Source organism: Curcuma longa, chromosome 9 (assembly GCF_044706935.1).
Source record: "Curcuma longa cultivar G26 ecotype Majalengka, Jawa Barat chromosome 9, ITB_CL_G26_1.1, whole genome shotgun sequence".
Taxonomy (NCBI): Eukaryota; Viridiplantae; Streptophyta; class Magnoliopsida; order Zingiberales; family Zingiberaceae; genus Curcuma; species Curcuma longa.
Genome location: NC_133869.1, coordinates 10,270,120 through 10,291,217, shown reverse-complemented (window position 1 = coordinate 10,291,217; position 21,098 = coordinate 10,270,120). Strand labels below are relative to the sequence as shown.

The 21,098-nt window shown below is 34.9% G+C and overlaps 3 protein-coding genes across 4 annotated transcripts; all 3 read right to left on the bottom strand.

The window, feature by feature from the left end:
- Positions 1 to 1,674: 1,674 nt before the first annotated feature.
- LOC141834639 (aminotransferase ALD1 homolog) lies at positions 1,675 to 4,453 on the bottom strand. Of its 2 annotated transcripts, none has more exons than XM_074721969.1 (9): positions 4,411 to 4,453; positions 4,260 to 4,336; positions 4,060 to 4,176; positions 3,514 to 3,576; positions 2,972 to 3,076; positions 2,815 to 2,865; positions 2,401 to 2,721; positions 2,108 to 2,314; positions 1,675 to 2,039 (listed from the first exon to the last, which is right to left on the bottom strand). In XM_074721969.1, the coding sequence occupies exons 1-9, from the start codon at positions 4,430 to 4,432 to the stop codon at positions 1,746 to 1,748; spliced, it is 1,257 nt and encodes a 418-aa protein (XP_074578070.1). In that variant the 5' UTR covers positions 4,433 to 4,453; the 3' UTR covers positions 1,675 to 1,745. The 2 variants fall into 2 exon arrangements, with proteins under 2 accessions (XP_074578070.1, XP_074578069.1); XM_074721968.1 differs by having other exon boundaries at positions 4,260 to 4,327; positions 4,411 to 4,429.
- Positions 4,454 to 8,966: 4,513 nt separating this feature from the next.
- On the bottom strand, positions 8,967 to 12,427 carry LOC141834743 (uncharacterized). The gene is made up of 7 exons (XM_074722087.1): positions 12,163 to 12,427; positions 11,862 to 11,947; positions 11,545 to 11,691; positions 11,344 to 11,452; positions 9,948 to 10,071; positions 9,556 to 9,826; positions 8,967 to 9,340 (listed from the first exon to the last, which is right to left on the bottom strand). The coding sequence occupies exons 1-7, from the start codon at positions 12,290 to 12,292 to the stop codon at positions 9,239 to 9,241; spliced, it is 969 nt and encodes a 322-aa protein (XP_074578188.1). The 5' UTR covers positions 12,293 to 12,427; the 3' UTR covers positions 8,967 to 9,238.
- Positions 12,428 to 13,021: 594 nt separating this feature from the next.
- On the bottom strand, positions 13,022 to 19,341 carry LOC141834664 (plastidic glucose transporter 4-like). Its single transcript, XM_074721995.1, has 14 exons — positions 19,247 to 19,341; positions 18,959 to 19,164; positions 18,551 to 18,662; positions 18,275 to 18,342; positions 17,965 to 18,097; positions 17,791 to 17,890; positions 17,592 to 17,704; positions 16,167 to 16,260; positions 15,927 to 16,080; positions 14,798 to 14,944; positions 14,626 to 14,699; positions 13,672 to 13,760; positions 13,461 to 13,575; positions 13,022 to 13,285 (listed from the first exon to the last, which is right to left on the bottom strand). The coding sequence occupies exons 2-14, from the start codon at positions 19,101 to 19,103 to the stop codon at positions 13,103 to 13,105; spliced, it is 1,527 nt and encodes a 508-aa protein (XP_074578096.1). The 5' UTR covers positions 19,104 to 19,164; positions 19,247 to 19,341; the 3' UTR covers positions 13,022 to 13,102.
- Positions 19,342 to 21,098: the final 1,757 nt, after the last annotated feature.

The following is a 21,098-nucleotide window of genomic DNA, read 5'->3' as shown; positions in this document are numbered from 1 at the left end:
TTGACTATGAGATGTCCTCGTCAACAATCGAGACCTTTGTTGGACTAACTTAGGTAGGAAGAGAGTTCCTCTTGCCTTCTTTGTCCATTGACTTTGTTGTTGCCAAGAATTGGCTTCTCACCTATTTTTTCTCATGTGAGAAGATTATGATGGTGCTATTGGACATCGATGATTGGTGAACCTGAACCCTAAGTCAGAGGGCTTGGAATCTTCACTCTAATAGTTGTCCCAAGAAGATTTAGAACACCTTTATTCATGTTTTACTCTCCTCAACCTCTTGTTGTGAGGTAAACTTTAGTTTTTGCGCTAAATGAATACCTTCGGAGGCGGATTGACCTTTTTCTTTGTTAGAGAGTGCAATTGACTCACTCACTTAGAAGGTCGTCAATGAATCACTCTCTTGTTATAGCTTCTTTCATATAGCTCTTAATCTTTCATGCTTACCAAAAAAAAACTAAAATAAGAAGGCAATTTCTGCATAAACTAGTAGCATATTAGAGCCTGAATTCATCACCTACCAAAATATATAGCAACTACATAAACGATGACTCCGAAAACATGTTTACTTGCTTGGAGAAAAAAAAAAAACACAAACAAGATACTAACTTTTTTTATTCTTTCCCCCCTATTTCCTCTCATTCTTGCTCACCCTTGGCTTCTTCATTTGGTGAAGAAGGGTGGATTCTTCCATCACTTCCCTTCTTTTCCTTGGCCTTCTGCTCTTCCTTCTTCTCCTTCGTCTTCTGCTTGCACTTCTCCTGCTGTAGATGAAGCTGTGCATAACTGGCTCCGAGGGACAACATCACTTCCTGTTTTTCTCTGATTTCTGTATGTTTTTGCTGAAGTGAGATTGAGCCATAGGAAGTATTTATAGCCTCTTCTTTTTAGTTTTCTTCCCCCTTTTTAAAATATATTTTCAGGTAAAATAATTCCCTTTGGTAGGTCATACATTCAAAGTGGATGAAACAAGTGTTACACCTACAAGTGCCCTTTTGACCTTCCTCAATTATATCAGAAGAATCATGAATGAAAAAACTCTTTAAAAGTGTTCCAATACCTTATCTTTTCGTCTTTTTCGTTCCTTTAATATGATCTCGACTCTGATATTTATATTTAAAAGGGCACTGAATTTATGGATCATTGATTTGCAATTCCCTGCAATAAAGGGCAGGCAAATCGGCAGATGATGTTTCGTTTAGTGGATTTGGGTTTCTATCATTATCAGAGGTTTCTGTTGCTGTGAAATATCTTTGTTTGGATAAGATCTTGTGACTTTGGCTGAAAGGGAAGGATCAGCTATCGTTTTGCTTCTCTTTTGATACCTTTTTTTTAGCAGCATAGTTCATGTTCAGATATGTAGCAGGCCATATTTTAAATTGATTCTTAGCTGAAGCTTCATCAGATCAGTGTTTGATAACGATGTTTCGGAAGTTGTTATGTTGTTCATCCTTCTATCGTCCATGACAACTTCTAAACAAAAGTTCTTTGCATTTTTTGAGTTATTAGTTCTGATTCCTGTGAATTCAAGTTCTTTAGTTTACTCTTTTAGTTGGCTTTAAAATGAAGTGATTCGATAAATATGCAGAGTTGTTCAGAGACTTGTTCAGGAAAAGATCCTTTTTATTCAGAAGACCAGGAACCATTCGAGTTCTTCAGTTTGCTTAAAAATGAAGTGAAAGCTATCAAAATCGATGAGCCGAGACACCAACATTCCTTCAGAGTTCGTAGGCGAATCGATCTTGATATCATCCGAGAAAGTTTTGGAGCCTGTGGCATGCTTCTTGGATGCACTCCCTGGTGTTGAATGAGCTAACTCTGATAAACCCTTCGCCGCCCAGGCCAAATCCAGTCCCTGGCACGGTGATTATGTGAGTCTTCTCGAGGATTTCGGTAAACACATCCCAAGATTTCCTTCCAGGGAAGTAAACCCAAACATAAGGAGAATTAGTGCCCCCATAAACCTCAAGACCCATCGAGGCAAATGTGTCGGTTAACACCCTTGCGTTCTCCTTGTAAACTTCGATCAGGTTCTTCGTAGCCTGCGGCCGCAACTTATCATCGTAAGAGAAAGTTCATAATAGTTCACTCATCTAGCTAGCTAGCTAACCTTGCGACCTTCTTTGGAGAGGCATGCTAGGCCCCCTCTTTGTGCAATGTTCGACGCACCGTTGAAGCAGGTGCAAACAATGCGATCGAAGTCCTTGTGCACGGGGAAGCCGTTGGAGTATGAGAGCTCGTGGGGCACCACGGTCCACCCAAGTCTGATGCCGGTAAAGCCGGCTAGTTTGGAGAAGGATGAGATCTCTATGGCTACCTGAAAGAGCAAGTTAACATATATATATATAGCCAATGCGAAGCTACGATGAAACTTATGACAGTCGAACTACCGAAAGAAAGTACCTCTTTAGCGCCGGGGATTTCATAAATGGAAGTAGGACTCTCATCTGAAATATAATCAGAATAAGAAGAATCATACACAATGACGGAACCATTCCTCGTCGCGACCTCCACCAGCTGCTCCAACTGCTCCCTGGCCGCGGCATGGCCGGTCGGATTGTTAGGGGAGCAGAAGAAGATGATGTCGGTCCTCGGAACACCCGCGAAGTCGGGGAAGAACATGTTCTCCGGCCCACATTTCATGTACTCAATCCCTCCATACTTGCCGGTGTGGCTCATGTATTCACCGGTCTGCCCCATTATGATGCTCGAATCCACATAAGCCTGGTAAGAACATTTATCGGCATTATTATTATTATTATTATTTTATTATTGAAATAAAAAAAACTTAATATTATGATGATTTGATTAAATTACAGGAAAGGTTGGATCTTGCACTGCAACTGTGGCATTGGATCCAAACAGCAACTGCAACAACAATGAAAGAATGATCATTGATGATAAATAAAAATAAAAATAATAAATAAAAATAAATAAATTTTTTTCTTTTCTGAAAATAAGGAATTTGAGTGACCTGAATGCGAGAGATGTCACACTGTGCACCATCAGAGATGAAGACTTCAGTGTCTCTGATGCCCATGTCTTTGTACATGGTTGCTGCAATTGCCTTCCTCAGTTCCTGCAATCATGTTTTCATCCAAATAAATAAATAAAAAGATTTTTTAAAAAAATAGAAAAAAAATTAAAACAATGCTCTAATATATTTCTCATTCTAAAAATATTTTTGTTTCAGTGTCATTGTAGTAGTTATATTGTCAAAATTACTTCAAAATTATAATAGCATATATATTATATGAAAAAATGATATTGATCAAAATTACTTCAAAATTATAATAGCATATATATTATATAACTACTATCATAGTTTACATTAGCGATTTTAATTAGATTGATAAATAATATTTTGATATAATAGTATTTTATTTATAGTAATTTATCGTTAAAATAATTTTACTTGATCATAATTGTTACAATAGAATATATTAGAAGGTTGCTTTTTTAATATAATTTTTTTATAAAAGATTAAAAAAATAAATATTGTGAAGTCTTCGTCACCTTATTTCCTTGCTCTGCTCCATATCCTTGATACCCTTCCTTGGTGGAGAGCTGATGAGAATACTGAAAATTGAAACAAACTAAATTATCTAAAATATTAAACAAAATAGAGAATGTTTTTTTTTTATAATTTAGATATTTAATTATATTTTTCGATGAACTGGTTAATCTTGCAGATGATCAACTTAGTCTCATAAAAGTTTTTCATCGATCATCAAGATAAATTCGTGAAATGTAAAATAGTCCAATTACTTGAATTGATCCAAGATATTTCTGTTTATCTCACTCATATCTTACCAACTATTTCATTTTATGCTAAAACTGTAATTCGATCATTCAAAGAAACTTAAGAACACAAATAAGAACTCTAAAAACAAGTATCATTCAAACTCACACTTAATTAAAAACCCTAATTTATTCTGTTTCCTCGATCATATGAACAACATAAATGAAAAAAAGAGTAAAAAATTAGTATATATATATATATATATATATATATATATATATATATATATATATATATATATGAAATATATTTAAATATACCTTAGACATAGCTGATGCTATGAACACAGGAAGAGGCTCAGTTGTGTCGCCAATCCCTAAGCTGATGATCTTGGCATTTGGATACTTCTCCATATGCATTATTTGCCTCATTCCAATCTTTATTTTTTTTAAAAAAAATATTATTAGTATTAATATTAACAATAATAATAATTGTAGATTTTTTTTTAAAAAAACACCACCTCAGGAAACAAATATCCATTTTGAAGCTTCTCCATGTTTGCATTGCGAGCCACTCTTAATTGACACACTATCGCGCCTAAAAGATCCAGCAAAAGAAAAGGAATTACGCGATAATAAAAACTAATAGAAGAGACAAGAACATTTACTTACCCATTTTGACTTTGTTCTTCATGATGCATGAAGGCCATGCCTTGAGATGAGTTGACCTGAAAAGAAGAAGAACAAGTGAATACTATTCACATTCTACTATCGATCGATCGAGAGAGCTCTAAAAATGAAGAGTTGTGTTGAGTGGTCACCTTGGCGCAAACACATTGAAGGACTCCATGGATGATGAAAGGGATCGTCGAGATTTGCGAAGAGTTTGGAAGAAATTAATGCCCGAAAAGTTCGATGTTTGCTCGGGTATTTATAAGGGGAGGAGGAGGAAGAAGAAGAAGAATATGGCGAAGTGTTGGAAGTGTCATCTAAGGGTTTGACCAAGTTATAGGTGAAGTGTTGGAAGTGTCATCTTAAGGTTTAATTGACCATGATGACTTTGATGGAGTTATGGGGGGAGGAAAGTAATTAAACAGATTGAATTCGGTAAAAGGTTCTTTTTGTGTACTTCACGGCTACTTATATCTCGTATTCAAGGGGTTTCTTTATACTTTTTCTTAGTATAGATACATATCATGTTTTGTATAGGGCTTAAGATAGTCCATACAAACACTTGGAACATTTTAATTCCCTCCCTACTAATTATTTTTAATACAACTAAGCGTATGATTAATTGATAGTTTAAGTTTAGGTGATCTGACTGAGATCACGGGATGGGATGACTTGGTCAAAGTAACCATGATCAATTAATTTCGATCGGCTGGGTATAAGTTAGGTTGCTTAGCTTCTTGTCGGGTTTGTCTTTGGTAGGCTGACTTGTTTCAGGTCAGACTTTTGTAGACTAATTTAATTCTTTTAGGTCGGTCTTAGTCAGGTCGAGCTTCTAATGGGGTTGACCTTCAATTAATGTAGAGTACGGAAATCTTCGGACAGAAATCGAAAAGACTTAAGAAAAATGTTAGAAGAGGGCTAAGGCAAACCTTCGGAAAACTCTTCTGATGAGACCTAGGAGAAAAGATAAAAAAAATGAAGGGCGAAAAGTAATGAGAGTATTAAACAATTGAATTGCTTACGTTGATACTGCAATAGTTAATCTTTAAATAGAAAGTGAGAGGATGACTACGATTTCCAAAGGGCACATTTTTTCCTTTCCTTGCTGAGAGACATCCCTCTTAGTAATCGTCGCTTCAACAACCATGTCTCTTGATGATCGACGCTTTAGCAACTGTCAAGTCGAATCAAAGTTCTAATTTGAGAAGCTACGACCAACCTTATATGCAACTCAGACGGAGCTGACCTTCTATTAGGGACCAACTTGACCCCAACTCAGTTTGATTGGACCCAAACTCGGCTTGACTCACAACTCTAGCTCATCTTGACCGTGACTTCCAATTTAATTTGATTTTTGACTTGACTACATTTCACGTGGTGCTGACTTTCTCCTCCATGTTTTATTTTATTCTTGATCATGAATACTCATTGAACAACGTAGTTTGTGGGTAGGGTTTAAGATACTAGTTCACACAAACGTACTTGTAACGTAGTAAACCTTTTTAAATTTCCCCCCGACTAATTAACTAAGGATTTCTAATATAACTAAGTTAAGTGTACGATTGATTAATCGATCGATAGTTTAAGTTTAGGGTTTGCACATGTTTGAGGTTGACTTTTTCATGCATATATTAATTAATTCTATTGTTCTTTGCCCGATCGGTCAATGCACGCACCATATATATATACGATCTATCAAATATGATCTAACGTATTCACATTTGATTTGATGTTAACATATATAATTTAATTTAGAATACCAATTCGTACGTAAAATCTTCTAATTGTGTTTGTCACGTAGTGTTACAATAATGATCAATGTATATATGTATGTTGAATTAACTAGTCATATGTTTGGACTTCCACCTTAACTCTCTTTATTTTAATCGACTTTTAATTTACTAGCTCGTCTTCTTGTGGAATAATTAATGTTCTACATATGAATTTCCTAATTAAACTTCAATCTTTTTCTTCATTTTAGTTGACTTCTATTTTCTCGTGTTCTTTGTCATTTCTCTCGCTTTAGAATTGTATTTAGGGCAAAAGTCAACAAGACAAATTTTCTTTTGTTTCTAAATCTTTGTTCAAAAGGATATCCCATTTTAAATTGTTTTTATTAAAAAAAGGTGATCCACTCTATTTAAAATGATATTACTATCTTTCAGTACTATTCCTATTTAAATCTTGAATTGATCGAGTGTATTATAATAGTAATTATGAAATTATAATTATTATAATATGAAAAATAATTTTAAATAAAAAATAATATAACTATCTTTTGGTACTGTTTCTGTTTAAATCTTGAATCGATTGAGTGTATTGCAATAGCTATGATTTTTACAATATATAGTTATAGCGACTATGAAATCATAATTACTACAATATAAAAAATAATCATAAATAAAAAAGATTAAAATTTATTGAAATCTTTGAAAAATTATTAAATGATATTTTTTAACCTAAGAATTTTAATTTAATATATTGTATATCTTGTAGTTCAATTCGAGATAAAAATTATGATATTTTAAAACTTACTTAATATTTATAATTGTAACCGTTGATTTCGTAGCTACTATAATGTGCTTTGTGCTTTCGGTTCAAGATTTAGATGGAAAATATAAAAGAAAAATAATAATGATTATAATATAATAGAAAGTAGTTAGTTAATTATACTTGAAAAGTGGATTTTTTTTATAAAAATTAAAGTAAGAGAGAGTAGTTAGTTAATTATACTTGAAAGTAATTTTTTTATATAAAATAATTAAAGTAGGACCTTTTGATCTGTCTTGTATTTATTATATTTTATTATCATTTCTTAGTTATTCTTATGATATTTTTTTATTATTTGTTACCTCATATATTTAAATTTCCCTTCTTTTTATTTTATTACAGTTGACTTCCTTTCTTTAGGAAAAAAATGTGCATCAATGATGAATGCATGCATTGTTCAAAGAACCCTAAACCGAATTATTTAGAAAATATTTCTTAAAATATATTATTCATCGACAATTAGTCGCTTAAAAGTCCATATGAATCGCAAGAAGACTTACTCCGGAGGTCTTTTAATTAGGGTTCACACCTGTCCTTTCTTTTCTTTGGCACTTGGATTGACTTTGTTGGCTTTTAAGTCAACTGTTTATTTATAGAAATTATTTTTTGATAGATTTGATTGACTTGGTCGCCAAAGTCAAATGTTTGTTTACGGAGAATGTTTCTTAAATCGGTAGTTGGTAGATTTTGTTGGTCTTTGGGGGTTGAACCGGCTCAAATCCAGATGAATCGAGAATTATCCAATAATTTAAATTGACTAGTTTAGTGGTCACGTTAATTATTCGAATTAATGATGTGAAATTCCTAATACTAATATTAAATTACTTAATTGTGTTTTATTAGGTTGACTAATATTTTTTCTTCTTCTTATTGTATTCATAAGATCTTTTATGGAGGAACAAATGAACATTTCTCATTATAGTTTTAGTTAAAAGTGTGTTTCTTTGCTATAAAAAGTTAAAATAGTGGTCATACGTGTTAAAATAATTATTACAATATAAAATAATATTATATCAAAATATTCTTTATTAATTTATCAAAATCGTAATTATTTATTACTCATGGCATGAATTGATTTTAACTTTTTGATTAAATTTAAATAATTTTAATAAATTTATAAATAATATTTTGATATAATAATATTTTATATATAATAATTTTAATTAAGTTATTTTAACGTGTGATGGTTACACCATAACTGTTAGAATAACGTTAAAATGAAATATTTTCAAGTGTTAAACCAGTATTTTTTTTTAAAAAAAAAAGAGAGCTCCTTTTAAAAAATAATATTTTCTCCATCTTTTATTCTAAAAATTTCTATGATTTTAATGTGTTTTTTTTGGTAGAAGCAATTTTTTTTAACAAATACCAAATTCTTTTTTTTTTGTTTTATTTTGCTTTGTAATTTATGCCAATACTTAAAGCACTGGAAAACTTTGATAATTAGTAAATACCCCCATTAAAATTCCAAACTAAGGGTACAAGTACACCAATCAAATTTTATCCCACTAAACAAGATCGATTAAAAAAATAATTAAATATATGAAATTCCCATCAATACGGAGAGAAAAGATCAGATCAGATTGAATCAATCATACGTAATCTTACCTTGTATTTACATTATTTCTACAACTTAAACTCATGATTTCAAAGTCACGTAACATCAATTTTGCGTCAAGACTTGCTTCAGAAATGAAAGAAATCATAGAAGTCGATTAAACAAGTGGCGTTAAAAATGAATGAACAATTTTTCTTTTTCTATCAGAAATCCAAATAATTCCAGAATCTATCATTTAACAACAAAAAGAAACTGATGATGCATAAGAATCCTTTTAAGAATATACATATCGAAGATTGATACCAGAAACATGTTTGCAAAAACAGACTATGATATCACTTTGCATATTCTAGACATTTATGACTCGAAAAGCAGATCACCAACCTGGTGGTCTTGAGCATTTACAACTTCTCAAGATCACAAATCTTTGGCCCATCGGCACCGAAAATTGTAAATGATGCTACATGCTGTATTCTGTGAAGAAAAGTGACAAGTTTGTTCAAAGAAGATTGCGAAAGGATGATTAGCTACATCTTCGGAACATTTACACAAGGAAGTAGGGTTTACAGTAATAGCACGACTAACTCGAAACCGAGGATAAAGTAATATAGAATGTAGTATCTTCAAAGTGTTGCGCCGATAGAGGATACTAGTAGTTTTTGTAACAGCCTCTTTGGTGCATTTCTAAAGCACAATGGTAGATTGTCTCCAAAGGTTAGACTACAGAAGTCCAAGTGCCCTGAGCTGCTGAATATGCTCCGGCGGTAGTGTGGGCGGGCACCAATCAGTGCCCTCGCTGTCGACATCCTCCACGACATACTCCTGTGTACATTCACACATAGTTATCAGGTTCAGTATGTTGGTAGAATTGGGAATGCTGGAAGAAAGAAAAGACAACTCCACAAAGGTTAGTTGAAATGATAATTTCGGCTTTGGTCGTTTCATTGTCAAGAAATAGCTATCCAGGTTCGATATTGTTTCTGAATGCAACTGAACAAGGAGATTTTTCATTCGTAAATAAGTAAACCAGAACTCACTTTTGTTAGCATCCGCTTAGCAAGAATGTGATAATGACGCTGCCATATTCTTTGGCCAACCATCGTTGCAACAAGAACGCTATAGAATATGCCAATGACAGTGAAGAGCCCAATAACAACTAGCGCTGCAACAAAGAGCAACGGTAATCCGGCTTCACCAGCTCCTCCTAAGCATCCACATTCTCCTGCTGTACTCGCACAACTTTCGAAGCAAGTGGTACAGTCAGTCCACATGCAAAGCGTGCCAGGAAGATGACAGTCGGCACACATTCTGAAAGAGGAAGAAGAGAACCTCTAATATGGAGAGATGCATGACAAGAAGACAACGGAAACGAAGGAAGATGACAGCATAAATTTGAAAACTTTAAAAACCAAGGAAGAGAGTTGCAAACCCCGGTTGACAGCAACAAAGACACAATTCTCGACATGGCTGAGCCAAATCATTTCGCACTCTTCGATCATAACAGGTAATAAAGCATCCGGACAACCCGAGCAGAGCAAAAAATAATAGTGCCCCTACATTTGCAAGCAAGTAGGATGGAAAAGCATAAACAAGAATCTGTCTCATCTAATAGACCAAATATGAAAAAAGTCAAATAAAATGAAAATGCATATGGAAGTGTGACATGTCTAACACACAAGTGAAAAGAGTTAAAGATCATGTCCTAAATTCTATTTTGATCATAGTGTGATGAGATTCATTATCACCTGATATAGAGGGGGAGGAGGTCATAGAACCCTAAAATTTGACAATTAAGATGCAGTATGGTACGACCATTATCACATATATTCCTCTATTTGAATTAATAAAACTGGCTTATAAGTTGTGAAGAATTATAATCTATAGCATATAGTTGGAATCAGAAACTCCCCTATTCAAATTTATAAAATTGACTCACTCAATATGGTGAATTAAAATCAAGAGGCTATCATTGGAATCACAATTGTTTGTGGTTCTAATGGGAATATCCTATTACTTGTTTTGGCTCTTGATTTATGTTGTCCGAACATGGAAAAAAAAGCAAGTGCCCAACTGTTGTGTAGCAGCAACAAATGAATCTTACGTCTTAAACCTAATGTCTAAAATGACTATTGCACTGTAAGATAATATCAATTGCCGATGCTGTTTCTCAACAGAAATAGGAGACTTCAATGTCCAGAATAGCTCCGTATACTTATCAAGCATAATATTATTTAAATTCCTTTGGTCTAGGTTTTTTTGTGCTTTATTTATATAAGAAATAACTAAGTTTTTAGTTGAAACTTATGATATATTGAAACTTCAGCTAGATTTCCTCTTCAGTGAAGAGAAATTTCATCTTCAAAGATGTGATGCTGTTTAAGTTTGTCATGGTTTGAGTAATCCCTCTTCCATTCACAAAAATCGTGCTTTCATTATCTGCAATTTTATAGTTAGGTATTCATTTGTTGACCTGACTTTCTTTCTCACAAGGTTCCAACATTTGTCTACCCACCATTTCATGCTGGTCAACCACAAAATCCTAACCTATAGAAGAAAGCATGTTGTTCCAAGGTAACACAAATTAACAAGAACATTCAGATATTTTGTATGATATAGTTGTTACATATCACAAAATAAGATCCAAATGTTATATATGTCCACAAATTATTGTGACAGATGAGGTGGACTAACAATTTCATCCAATGTATTAAATCAACAATAAAAATCCTAACAGTGTTCTACAACAAGGACCAAAGTGGGACAACATCTTTATAAATCAATCAACAGATAAAATGATCAAGTGCTCTAACAGTTAAGAAGTTTACCACATATATAGTAGAAACTAATTTCATTGTCAAAGCCCCAAGCCAACCGCAACCAATTGTCTTGAGAGCCATCAATCAAATAGACCACGTATGCCAATGAAGAAATTATCTGCCTCAAGTTCACAGATGATGATTTAGTGAGGAAAAAAAAGTTAAAATTGTCCAAATACATCACAAATGGCATGAAGAATGAAGTTTTACAAGTTGAACAGCTGCAAATATAACTAGCATATCTCTGGTAACAAAGAATCGGAACTTCAAGACTCTCCATTTCCTGTCTGCATGAACATGAACCCTCAGATAGTAAGGAGCCTTGCAAGTTGTGCAATGAGCAAATGCAAAACCTTCCTGAGAAATGGAAAAAGACAAATGATTAGCTACATATGTTTCACTAATTGATCTAAAGAATAAAATAAAATAAATCTAGAGTGGATACTCAAACGTAATATCAAGGATTTGCATCTGCAGCAAAGACTTCTAAACCTCAAAGCATAATTCCAGGCTCACAATTCACTCACCTTGACAGAACGCCAGTGATCCAAGCATTCACGGTGGACGTATTTGGAAGTCCCCTTGCACTTGCATGGCGCTATGAAATCCCGTCCTGAAGATCCAAAATCCAATTTTTATTTTGATCGAAAAAGGAAAGTATAAATATATTAATCACCACAGAACAACAACAAAACCAAAATCACAAAGAACCAGATGCTTCTTGGTCAACTCCGGAAATTTGTTTCAAAGACCAAGATGCAGGATCAAGACTCAGTATTTTGTTGCAAGATTTTTTTTTTTAAAAAAAGTAGAAGCAAGGTAGACGACCGTCAGTTTCGAGGCAGATCCGGCACTGGAATTGCTCGCCGGGTCCAGCTTCTAGGTCGATCTCGTCGTGTTCGGTGACGGCGGCCGGCGCCATGAGAGCGGTAGAGCTCCCCTCCTCCGCCATGACCATTGACCGGATCCTCAGTGGATCTAGCCGACAATTCTATATCTACGGATATAGATTACACAGTAACAGAGTACGCAATTCGATTCAAGCAAAGGAATCAGAAGAACAAGAAGAAGAAGAAGAAGCAAGAGACTTCCCTCTTCCTCTCTTCTCTGGGTCGCTACCAATCGGAGAGAAGTGGGAAGACAACGAATTAGGTAGGATGGGCCTAATGGGCTTTATACTTAAATGGGCCTAACGGGCTCTATTCTGATACTAATAGGCCCAAATTTTTATTGGATTAATTACTTAAAATTTATATTTTAACATTCAATATATTTTATATAAGATTCATTGAACATTTATCTTAATTTAACAACCTAACGCAATCATCCTCGACTTGAGACTGACCATAACCGAGTCTACGTCTGGCAAGATCACTTGCGGCCACCACGATCAACCATGCAATCAAGATCGACCTTGTAGCGACACTATGAAAAACATGAGTTTGAAGAAGAAGAGGAGAGTTCGTTCCACCCGATTTCGAACTGATGAAAAACATACCAAAAATACTGATCAGCGGAAGAACAATCCATCCTTTCTCTCGTCCGCGCCTCCAAATAAACAGGGCCTTAGGGGATCACAATCAAACAAAGGATTGCAAGAGATAGAGCTGAATCGATGCTTTAAGATAGACAAAGAACTACTGAAAAGTGGGGGGGGGGGGGGGGGGGGGGGGGGGGGGGGGGGGGGGGGCTACTCTATCAAGAAACCAGAGAACTACATGATTATCATAGATGTTTGCGGTCAGAACGGTTTTAGGTGCTCTTTGGATCAAACTTCGGCGCTGAGGGCGCGTTCGATCTCTTCAAGCGACCGCCCTTTGGTCTCCATGACATTGCCGGCGATGTAAACAACAGCAAGAGTGCATGCCACTGCGAATCCCAGATAGACTTTGTTGATTCCGAACTTGTTCACTACACTGAGGAAGTAGAGACCAATGACGAAATTCGAGACCTACGATAAAAAGATTCGAGTTAGTACATACGGGAAGTAGGAAGATAAATAGAGGAAACAACTGGTCAGACCGATCGACTAAACTTGTTGTATTCGTACAATTAAATGCAAAGTTGGAATTCTATCCCTTATGATTCAGTAGAGACTGGTGCACTAGGTGATGGAATTCTCTTACCCAATGCATGCCGAAAGACAATGCGACTGCCTTAGCTCTGATCCTAGAGGCAAATATCTCGGGGAGGAGAAGAGCCGGCACAGGACCAGCACCCAGCGAAAACGACAGCACATATCTGTTGCAATACAATTTAACAAAGTTAGTGGCACGACGAAAAGTACAAGTAGAAAAGGAAGGAGACGCAAATTCTACAGAACTTCCATTCACTTACAAGATGGTGCCTAGGACCGCAAGGGTCCCTGAATAAGGAGCAAGTGCCTTCCATGAGAAAGACAAGGAAAGCAACGACATGGAAACAGCCTACAGAAATAGAAATTACGAGGCAAATATTAGTGTTGGGAAATCGACTTCTGGAAAGAACCAGAAACATTTTAAACTTCCCTACAATGTTCATCTCAATTTCCTCTATCAAGCAATCATCATCGATTTTTAAAACAAGTACTTGTACATCTCAAACATTTTTCGGTGAATAGATACTAACATCGAGTAAATAACTTTCAGACTTGAATAACTAACACCTGGCTTTGCATTAAGTAGCTAGAAATGCTAGAAAAAAATGTCTCATAATCATTTTGACTCGGGGAATTCGGTGATTACCTCTCACAAACTACAGTAAAATAAGCTCAAGACAAGTTACATTGCTCCGTAATGTGAGGTATCAATAAGCTAAACATAATGGCTATGTAACACTTTACCTACACGGAAGGGAGAATTATTTCATCATCACGAGGGAAGATTTATCGATGACAAATGGTGAAGCATGCTTGACTTTATACCTTAAATCGATGACAAGTAATGAGAAGAAACTAAATTTTGTTAGAGAACAAGTTACCTTTGCTGTTTGCAAATAGTAGCCATCGATTTCTCTTTCCTCATTATATCTTGTCAAAAATATTTACATCCATAAAGATAAATGAACGGCAAATACTAACAGATGACTAATCTATAGCTATCTCTTTGCGAATCATGACCGTCCTAGAGTTAATTCAGTAACCTAGAGTCACTACAAACAAATTCAAGCCAAGCAAAAACATATTTTCAATATCATATCAAATGTCTACTCCAAATTGCAGAAATAAGCCAAATCGAAAAGAAAAAAACAAACTGTTTGCAAGCTCATGATACTTTAATGAGGTCAATAATATAGGCAGGAGAAAACGACTACCATTCCAGAAAAACTTGTTATTAGGAGGGTCTTCCTCCCTCGCTTGTCCATCAGAGAAGATGCAACAACAGTCCCTGTAACAATTGCATATTAATAGTGAATCATAGGTTATGCTGTGCGAATAACTTGAACTAGAAATTGCTGTGTTTACATTTAAACAGGAAACACATACCCAAAACATTTGACGCCCCAACAAGAGCACTAGCTGCGACATCAGAAGCAATACCCGCACTGCGGAATACAGATGTAGAATAGTACACAACAGCATTTATCCCAGACAGTTGTTGAAACAAGAACAATCCGGCTCCAACGCTAACAACTGCAATTGGTAATGTGCTGAGAGAACTAGCCATAATAAGTGATACTACCACAACAAAGCAATGAAGAAAATATATATCACAAGAAAGCATGCTTAAGCTTGTATGTCCTGTAGAGGAAAGATGCCATGGTGAGGGAAAGGGGCAGGTGGGACCTAACTTTGCCTCGTTTCCCTGGGAGGCTACAGGTGGTGTCGAGGGAAAGAAATGGCAATCCCTATATAAACATTGATGATTGATCTACTAAGAAGATGAAAATCTATGGCACAAGAAGGAAGAATGCCTAAGCTTGTGTTTCCTGTAGAGGAAAGAAGGCAAGAGAATAAAAAGGCAAGGGAAAGGGCTGGTGGAACCTACCTCTGCCTCCCAAGATCCCCCAAAAGGCTTTTGCCCAGAAGGGCAAAAAGCCTTTGTGCATTGAAACAATGGGCAAATCTATAAAGAACAAAGTTTAGAATTATTGTTTTTTGTTTATCTAAAATTTGTTTTTTCTAGTTTTTATTAAATTATTTTATCCTTCCGGAGAAACACAAAAGGAGGAATCTTTCCTTTCATCTCTCCCTCCTACTTGTTTTCCTCCAAGATTTGACTTTCTTTTCTAAAATTTTTCCTCGTAGAAAATACAGTGTGGAAGTTGGAGTGTTGCCTCTTCATAGACATGAAGAACATAATTACATTTCAGGAGAGATTTCAAATAAAAACAGAAGTTGTGGTGCACAATGTCGGTTCACAGTCATCTTCGTCAAGCTCATACAATAATTGTGATCTAGGTTTAAAGGATATTGGTGCAAGTAAAAAGAAACAGAGTGTTTTATTTTACTACTTGAATTATCAATATTAAATATCTATTCGGTGCAGAGAATAATAGACAAAACATATCAGCAGCAGATGTTCAATAAACCAGATGCAGAGGCTGAAATAGAAATATTCTATGGGCACAACATTACAACATATCTAGGCAACTATAAGTATTTTTGAGAGTACCTTTCCTATAGCGCTTACTGAAAAGATCAAGCCAACCAGCATCAGGTTCAGTTGAACCTTCACCACCCGACCTTAACTCATACATAACATCAGCAACCTTTTCTTTGCCATATAGTTTCCTTATAGTTATTTCAGCGTGAGAAAGTTTTCCTTGCTGCAGCACACAAGATGGCACGAACTTTGGGTAAGCGACAGAGATCAATAATAACATCGTTTTAAGTCGAAATTAAAAAAATGAACCTGAAACAACCACCGAGGGCTTTCTGGACAGAAAGCCATCCCTGCTGCCATCAACACTGAGGGAATGATTGCAATGGTAAACATTGTTCTCCACCTGATGGAAGGTCAAAATTACATAAGAACACCAAAAATATGGTGAATGAGAATCGCAAGGAAAAATGCTTACACCATGCGATTCTAAAAGGACAAGAATGTAAATTAGATTAAGACTATCATGAAAGAAGTGCAATAACAACACAATGAAAAAATAGACAAAATTAGACCAATCAAGATTATGATGACAATCAGTATTACCAAATTTCAGATGTATCTTGTCGCAAATAGAAGAAGGTAAGGTGGCATCAAATAGACAATAACAAGTAAGATGTTGAGGTTTAAAGTAAGAACTTCAAGCAATTGTTTACCATGCTTTTAATAGTATGGGATATTTTAACTTGTGAGAAATTAAGAGTTCTAAGTTAAATTCATGAGAAAATATCAAGCGGGAAAACTCAACCTTTCAGTAGTTCTAATTTGCTGTCCCAGAACTTGGAGTATATCCGAGATTTGCAATAATGACTACACGGACTAAATCAAGAAGGAAAAGCTACCTTTCAGCAGTTCTAATTTGCTGTCCAAGGACTTGGAGTATCTCCAGGATTTGCAATTATGATCTACATGGATTACATGAATATCACCAAATATTTTTTGTTTAATTAGGTATTAGACAAGAACATAAGACAAAACTATGCTAACCTGGATACATGACCATAACAGCACAAACTAAAAGCTTATCCTAACAGCAGTGTTATTAAATATTAATTGGCTTTCCAGTGAATCATGGTGAGTATGGAAATTTAACAAAGAAATTATTCGACTATGCAAAATTACTAGCCAGCATCTAGAGCAATAAGTGCAGATTAGTAAAAATTTAAAGATACACAAAAAGTAATATCAGGTTTAATCCCCCGGCTACCATTTTAAAGCATTAAAAATTGGGCAAATGAATTTTAATTAAAAAGAAAATGGAAGACACTGAAAAGCAACTGTTGTTTGATTTGGATGCAGTTTTGGAACTATAAGAAGCATCCAGTTTAGTTTAGGATTGTCTGATATTTTCAGAAGGTACGAACAGAAGCGTTTTCAAATTGTCAACAATTTTTTTTCTTCTTCAACTTAGTTACCATTCTGAAACATGAGAAGATAGGACTCGAGAATTAACACACTGATATGTTGTTAATTCCTTTATTTTCCCTTTTTAATATATGCCTTCTGTGAGGGCAAGAAATTCAGTTCGTTGCCTGGGTAACAAACATTTCACAACTAATAAATTCACCAAGTCAGTGACAAGAAACACATCCTTAACAAGATCTTAAACTTAAATAACTGAACTACAAATTTTAAGATGCCGTGTGCAGCAAAACAGATACAGTGATAAAAAATTACCATAAAGGGTTTCCAGATAATGGCAATCCAGCCACCAAAGCCACAAGAATTCCGATGCAGATGAAAAGCTGATTTACTGATCCAAGAGCTCCACGGATTTCAGTTGGAGAAATCTGAAAGTAGCAGGTGCAGTTTAGCTACATGACAGACACACCGATTTTTTGTAGTATAATCATCAGAAGAGTACAAAATCAGGAACCTCGGATATGTACAGTGGCACAATAGCAGAAGAGATCCCAATCCCAATTCCAGTAAGCAGTCGACCAATTATCATTGTCCGTACATCCTGGGCTATTGCACTGCAAAATCTCCATCAAATTAGAGACAAAATCTGCCAGCTAAATTGCAGAATTTTCACAGTGCGTCATGAAACCTGAGAAATGCACCAATTGCAAGGGGAACTGCATTAAGCTGAAAAGTCCGAGTCCGACCAAATTTATCAGCCAATGCACCTCCAGTGAAACAACCTATTGTTGCACCTGCAAGGGCTGTGCTAACAACCCAACCTGCATGTATATAAGCCAATACAGAAGCTAAGGAACCAGTAACTTAATTAGTTGGCATTGGTCAGTCAAAGCTATTGGCGAGATTATCAAAGTCTACTAAAGCAAATTGCATTCAAATGAAGTAAACAATGAAATCAAATAATATGACCACTAAGTAATAGAAAAATATGAACACACCTTGTACTACAGTATTTTCAGCGATTCCCAGGTCCTTTGCAAGATATTCGAGTGCTCCATTTACCACACTGCAAAGTGAAGATGCAATAACAAAAATGTTAAAATCAGGATATCAAATTGAAATGTAGACATAGGAAAATGGCATTTCTTATAGTAAGGATTTTCATGCAAGTTCAGCTAATTAGCATAGGATTAGTTATCAGGACATGTACTGGAGAAGAAAAACAAGATGCAAAATTACATGATTAGTAGTTTTAGTAGCAGTCGGTAACATACGCAAGGTGGTATCCAAACAGAATGGCGCCCAAGCAGGCTACACCAACATACGGAAGCACATTCGCAGATGTTTTCTTCTGCAGTTTATCAGAGGGTAGATCCTCAAGCTCACCTGAGATCCAGTCAAAATCATAACATTTGGCTATCCAACACACAGTCCTTGAAAACAAATTCTAACTTTGCTAGCAAGCTGAGTTTTCCATGACAAGGAATACTTTTCTACCATAAACCCTAGTTTATATGATCCTGTGATCCCAAACAAAGGAATCGATGAAATGAAATATCAGTTCATCCAACATGTTGATCAAGCTACCGCATGAGCAACAAAAAGCAACTTTGATGTATGATTTACGAAGATTAGATAATCAAGAAAGAGAAGTCAATAAAAGAAAGTTCCGTAGAACAAACCAGTCGCTTGGACTTTTGCATATCGAGCTCTTTCTCTCGACCTAAAAATCCCCTCCACACTGCTCTTCAATCGCGCCATCTCCAGCCCGAGAGTGATCGAAGATCTGAGCGGAGAACTCCCACAGCAGAATCCAGCGTCCGCCATCGACCATCTGTTTGACCCCGGCCAGATCTTCCTGATCACGCCGAGACCAGGCGATTCCTTCCTGTTATACACAGACGACTTTGACCTCGATAGGGACTACAGTCAAGTAAAAAAAAAAGTAGCAATTACCGCAAAAAGATTACTCTTTTTCATCGGAGTTTGACCTCGAGAAAATCGAGGCTCGATCGAAGATCAATACACATTCCGCCTTTGAGCAGATCGATCACCGGCGACGAGAGAGGGGAAAAAAATATTGAAATATATATATCTGTAATTAATAACGGCTTTGATATGCCGCGCGACAAATCATTATGGCGGTCCTCTATATGAGGAATGATATGCAGCGCGACAAACGCCGCGCGACAGCCTCCGCGACAGCCGACCTCCCTTCATTCATCGTCGCCGTTCGTCGCCGTCCGATCACCGTTGGCCGCAATTTCGGACTCGTTGGAATCACAACTCGACGGCGCACACATTGGCATCGGATTCCGGCCGGATTGTGGCCGGAATCCGGCCGGAATCCGGCCAGAAACGCGACAGAGGATCTGTTCGGCGCTTTCAGCGGAAATCGGCCGGAATCCGGCCGAATCACGGCCGGAGACCGGCCGCGGTCGACGCGCGTTTTAGCAAACATAACACCTTCCGCCTTGATTTCCCAGAGGGGTCCCAACTCTTGATTTCAAAGGGCGCTATTATTTCCGATTATATCCTTCCGCCTTGATTTTCTTTATTTAAATCTAATCGAACTAAATAATTAAAAATAAAATTTTAATTATTTCTTGAAAGAATTTCACACAAAAGTCCAGGTTTCAACCAAAATTCATTGATGTGGCGTAAAGTGTTAACGCTCATCTAAAAAAATAAAATCTGTTGATTTGATAATGATCTATAAAAAAGATAAATTAAAAATTTATAATTGACCATTATAGAAAAGATATTATCTTGACTTTGCTACGATTTAACCTTTGTTCATTTGAATAAGTCTGTCCCGTACTAACTAACTCAATCATATCCTGAGGACTACTAATGTTAATATCAAACATCTCTCAATACTGACCATATGAAGATAAATTACAATGATCAAATGAGCCCATTCAGATAGAAGGATTAAAATAATCAAAATTTATTAATAAATTTAAAGAATATGAATTTTTAAAAAATTATGAATAGTTGAGTATAAAAAAATGGTAAATTATAATTTTTTTAATTTATTTTTTTCATTATCATAAGATTAATTATGTAAAGTCATTGGGATGATAAATTTTATTTTATATCAAAAAAATATAAATAAGATATAAATAATGTGTGATTATGATTCTAAATATTTTATAAAAATTATAGATATGTCAATTGACATAAACTTTAATATTAATTTCTAAGGATCAATATGATTATTAATATTTTGTTCTTCTAAAAAATCACAGTAATATTTTATTCTTTAAAAAAAATTATATTCATGTTGTTGAAAAATCATCATCATTTTCATGTTAATATTGGAAAGAAATTTATTTATTTTTAATTTACATTTTTAAAATTTGTTTTATTTTTCTCTGAAGTAATTAGCTATTCAAAAATTGTAAAAATTTATTTTTTATTTTTATTAATGTTCCTTTAATTTTTTAATTTTTAATTTTTTATTAAAATTTAATTTTTTTAAAAAAAATATGGATAAATTTAAGAGATTGTCATAAATTTAATGAGTTTAATGACGTAAATTAAAAAAATAAATTTTTTAAGATTATAAATAACTTTTTGTGAAATTTTTTCTTGAGATAATTAAATTTTTATTTTTTTATTTGATTCAATTTGGTCAGTTTAAATAAAGAAATATAATTTTTTTAATTTAAGGTGGAAAAGAGAAGTATAATCGAAAATAAATAGAGTGAGATTAAGCTAAAGGTAATTTAAGAAATTTTAATAAATACAAAAGAAATGACACCTTTTAGAGAAATATCATAATTTATTGTTAAATGAGAAAATTACTTAATTTTAGGT